This window comes from Condylura cristata, unplaced genomic scaffold (assembly GCF_000260355.1).
Source record: "Condylura cristata isolate star-nosed mole 26May11 unplaced genomic scaffold, ConCri1.0 scaffold00015, whole genome shotgun sequence".
NCBI classification, from domain to species: domain Eukaryota; kingdom Metazoa; phylum Chordata; class Mammalia; order Eulipotyphla; family Talpidae; genus Condylura; species Condylura cristata.
Window position 1 is genome coordinate 216,448 of NW_004567116.1, and position 2,468 is coordinate 218,915.

At 70.9% G+C, this 2,468-nt stretch overlaps 2 protein-coding genes across 2 annotated transcripts in view; both read left to right on the plus strand.

Moving 5' to 3' along the window:
- The window catches only part of SLC39A4 (solute carrier family 39 (zinc transporter), member 4), a 27,217-nt gene extending 25,863 nt beyond the window's left edge, over positions 1 to 1,354 (plus strand). The window contains exons 3-8 of the mRNA XM_012725105.1: positions 11 to 168; positions 234 to 350; positions 468 to 525; positions 655 to 807; positions 885 to 1,072; positions 1,147 to 1,354. Of these exons, the coding sequence (XP_012580559.1) occupies positions 11 to 168; positions 234 to 350; positions 468 to 525; positions 655 to 807; positions 885 to 1,072; positions 1,147 to 1,278 (806 nt within the window). The 3' untranslated portion in view covers positions 1,279 to 1,354. The remainder of the gene's footprint in view (positions 1 to 10; positions 169 to 233; positions 351 to 467; positions 526 to 654; positions 808 to 884; positions 1,073 to 1,146) is intronic.
- A 242-nt stretch (positions 1,355 to 1,596) lies between these two features.
- CPSF1 (cleavage and polyadenylation specific factor 1, 160kDa) overlaps positions 1,597 to 2,468 on the plus strand; it is a gene marked incomplete at its 3' end in the record, with an annotated part of 10,723 nt that continues 9,851 nt past the window's right edge. Inside the window, exon 1 of the mRNA XM_012725106.1 lies at positions 1,597 to 1,624. Within this exon, the coding sequence (XP_012580560.1) occupies positions 1,597 to 1,624 (28 nt within the window). The remainder of the gene's footprint in view (positions 1,625 to 2,468) is intronic.

The window sequence follows — 2,468 nt, forward strand, 5'->3', positions numbered from 1 at the left end:
GAGGCACCAGACCCGCCCTGCCCCCAGGTGCTGGGGCTGCACTCTCATGGCACCGGGCTGGATCACCACCCACTGCCCACTTGGCGCCTCCTGGCCATGCTTGGGGGCCTCTACGCCTTCTTCCTGTTCGAGAGCCTCTTCAACCTCTTGCTGCCCCGGGACCCCAAGGTCAGGCGGGCGTGGACTCGGGGTGTGGGGAGAGAGGTGGCCGGGGCTGAGCGCTTTCCCCTCAGGACGCACAGGAGGGGTCCGGCAGCCACGGCGGCCACAGCCACGGCGTGTCCCTGCAGCTCTCGCCCAGCGCCCTCTGGGACTCCAAGCAGCCCCCCAAAGGCTCCAGGACAGACCTGGTGAGCCGGCATCCCAGGCCCGTGCCCCAGGGAGCCCACTCCAGGCTTCTCCTCCTGGCCTCCAGCTGGCCCGGGCCGGCCCTGGCCCTGCTCACCTGCGGCCAACCCTGCCCCCAGGTGTCTGAGGAGGCTCCGGAGCCGCCAAGCCCCGAGCCCGGGAGGAAGCTGAGCCCGGGTGAGTGGAGGGAGGCGGCAAGGCCCGGAGCCGGGGGCTCGGGGTGGGCTGGGGGCCCGCCGCTGGGCAGCTGGCAGACGGCCCTGGCCGAGGCCGAGGCCGAGGCCAACCCGCCCTCCCCGCGGCCAGAGCTGAGGCTGCTGCCCTACATGGTCACCCTCGGCGACGCGGTGCACAACTTCGCGGACGGCCTGGCGGTGGGCGCCGCCTTCACCTCCTCCTGGAAGACCGGGCTGGCCACCTCGCTGGCGGTGTTCTGCCACGAGGTGCCCCACGAGATGGGTGAGCGGAGCCGGCCGGCGGGCGGGAGGGCGGGAGGGCGGCGCGTGGGCGTGGCCGCGGCTGACCCCGCCCCCTAGGGGACTTCGCGGCCCTGCTTCACTGCGGGCTGTCCGTGCGCCGGGCGCTGCTGCTCAACCTGGCCTCTGCGCTCACGGCCTTCGGCGGCCTCTACCTGGCACTCCTGGTCGGCGTGGACGAGGACAAGGAGGCCTGGATCCTGGCGGTGGCCACTGGCCTCTTCCTCTATGTGGCGCTCTGCGACATGGTCAGAGCTGGTGGGGGAAGGAGGGGCGGTCGGGCCGGGAAGCCGGACACTGACCTGGTGCCCACGCCCCTCAGCTCCCCGCCATGCTGAGCGTGCGGGACCGGCGCCCCTGGCTCCTCTTCCTGCTGCACAACGTGGGCCTGCTGGGCGGCTGGGCCCTGCTGCTGCTGCTGTCCCTGTACGAGGACAACATCACCTTCTCATAGCACCATGCTTGGCTCCTCCTCCTGCACCCTCCGCGAGAGGCCTGGAGCCTTCCACACTGGGGGCGCCCGCTGTCTGTGCCCCAGCACCCTACTTGAATAAAGATGCTTGGCTTCAGCACCTGCCTGTGCTCCTGGCCGGGAGGGAAGGGCTGGCACCGAGCTGCCTCCTGCCACGACGGCAGATGTGCCTCCTCCTAGGGCACCCCGGCGAGCTAGGACAGCTGTACCCGGACCTCAGGCGGCCAGCCCCAGTGGGCAGAGGCTGGGAGCAAAACCTGAGCAGCCGGCCAGGGCCAGTGCTGTGGGCAGCAGGTGGCCATGGCTGGGACCGGACGTGGTCCTCACAGTGGGAAGGCGGGTGGAGCCCGGCAGAGGGGGCCTGGCTACTGCACCAGGTGGGCAGAGGGCCCTGGGTTCCGCTAGGCCTGACCTCGGTTCCCCTAACCTCAGCAGAGGGTCCATGCTGAGCCCCCAAGTCTCCTGGGTCTGAGCGCCGGCCAGCAAGAGTTCTGGAGGGGAGCCCGAGGTTCACCTCAGGGGCCAGCTTGTCCTCGGGGTGGGGGAGCCTGTTGCGGCTCTCATGCTCTCGTGTCCTGGCGTGACAGGGTGGCGCCATCTGTCTTCTCTTGACCTCGCTGTCCCTGTGTCCCCTGTCCCGGCGCCCTGCGCTGGCCCTGCCTGCTGCGGCACGGCCCGGTCTCCATTCCGTCACGACCGTGGCTCCCAAGGCTGCTCGCGTGAGGCCTCTGCTGGGCAGCGAGTGGAAGGACCCACTGCCCCCGGAGCCGGCTGCTCACTCCCGCCCACCCCCCCGGAGCCCGCTGGTCCTGGCGACCCTACCTCGTGGCGGGCCTGGCGCTGGGGTCCGGAGCCAGCACGTGGTGGGGCAGGACCCCCGTTTCTAAAGGAGCCACAGGGGGCGGCTTTGGGGGAGCCGGGAACACACATCTATGCCTTTTCCTAACGCTTCTAACTTCTCGAGTAGAGGAGAGCGGGGGAGCCGCGCGCAGCGGCGGCCCAGGGTAAGGTCAGCCACCCTGTTCGTTTGTTGGGGCCGATCCGACTTCAGGGGCTCTTTGCCAAGCCCCAGCACCTGCGGCCAGGGCCCTCCTGGCGGGCAGGGCAGCGGCAGGTGTCTGTGGAGCCGGAAGGAGGGGCGGTGCAGGGGTGGAGGGCGCCAGCCCCCGCCT